At 48.0% G+C, this 1,353-nt stretch overlaps 1 protein-coding gene across 1 annotated transcript in view; it reads left to right on the top strand.

The window, feature by feature from the left end:
• The window catches only part of bglapl (bone gamma-carboxyglutamate (gla) protein, like), a 2,252-nt gene continuing 899 nt past the window's right edge, over positions 1-1,353 (top strand). Inside the window, exons 1-3 of the mRNA XM_081381857.1 lie at positions 1-115; positions 193-432; positions 512-620. Coding sequence (XP_081237983.1) covers positions 55-115; positions 193-432; positions 512-620 — 410 coding nt within the window. The 5' untranslated portion in view covers positions 1-54. The remainder of the gene's footprint in view (positions 116-192; positions 433-511; positions 621-1,353) is intronic.

Below are 1,353 nucleotides of genomic sequence, written 5' to 3'. Positions count from 1 at the left end.
GAAGAAACGAACACCATCGACTCACTGAGAGAAGAACCCAAGACCTGAGGAACCATGAAGACCCTGGGGCTCCTGTCTGTCTGCGCTCTGCTGTCTGTCTGCTCGTCTATGGGAGGTGAGACTCGCTCTTTATAACCTCTCGAAGCTCGTTGTGTAGGTGAGCCCTTAACAGTGTGTTCTGCGTGTGTCTAGTGTACACAGAGCCTGAACCTGCAGATGTGGTGGTTCCTCCATCCGCGGCTCCTACTGAAACTGCCTCTTCATCATCCTCATCTGCCTCAGATTCCTCTTCATCTTCATCTTCCTCTGAGTCCAATTCTGCATCTGATTCTGCATCCGATTCTGCATCCGATTCCACATCCGACTCTACGTCTGATTCTGCCTCAGATTCATCCTCTTCCTCGTCTGAATCAAACTCTGTCAGCGCTGAAGGTGAGAAAAGACCCGTCTTGTGTCTATCTGTGTTTATTATTCAGTTTGGTGAAGTAAAGGTGTTTTTGTGTGTTTTCAGGCACGCCTGCCCCTCATGTGCTGCTGAAGAGAGACGTGGCGGCTTCACTTCTGAGACACCGGAGAGCAGGAGCACCGGCGGCCGACCTGAGTCTTCAACAGCTGGAGAGGTGAATCACACACACACACATGGACACACACACACACACACACACACACGGACACAGACTCACACACACACACTCACACACACACACACACACACACACACACACACACACACACACACACACACACACACACACACACACACACACACACACACACACGGACACACACACACACACACACACACACACACACACACACACACACACACACAGATGCACAGACGCACACACACACACACACACACACACACACAGACGCACACACACACTCACACACACACACACACAGATGCACAGACGCACACACACACACACACACACACACACACACAGACACAGACGCACACACACACTCACACACACACACACACACACACACACACACACACACACACACACACACACACACACACACACACACACACACACACGGACACACACACACACACACACACACACACACACACACACACACACACACACACACACACACACACACACACACACACAGTCAGTCTGTTTATTAGTGCAATGATTTATGACCTTTTCTGCAACACCAGTAGGTGGCGACACATGACTGTCTCTATAAGATAAATATTTTAATCATTCATTCATAATGCTGAAATGCTGAATTTAAAACTGCATCAATAATTTAGGAATGACACAAGTAAGTGACTGACCTTTAACAACATGAAAAAAATGAGTCATTGAATCATTCATTTAACCAATTCAT

This window comes from Scardinius erythrophthalmus (assembly GCF_964197995.2).
Source record: "Scardinius erythrophthalmus genome assembly, chromosome: 12".
Classification (NCBI taxonomy): domain Eukaryota; kingdom Metazoa; phylum Chordata; class Actinopteri; order Cypriniformes; family Leuciscidae; genus Scardinius; species Scardinius erythrophthalmus.
Note: the sequence above shows the minus strand (reverse complement) of the source record. Positions and strands in the feature narration are given on the sequence as shown.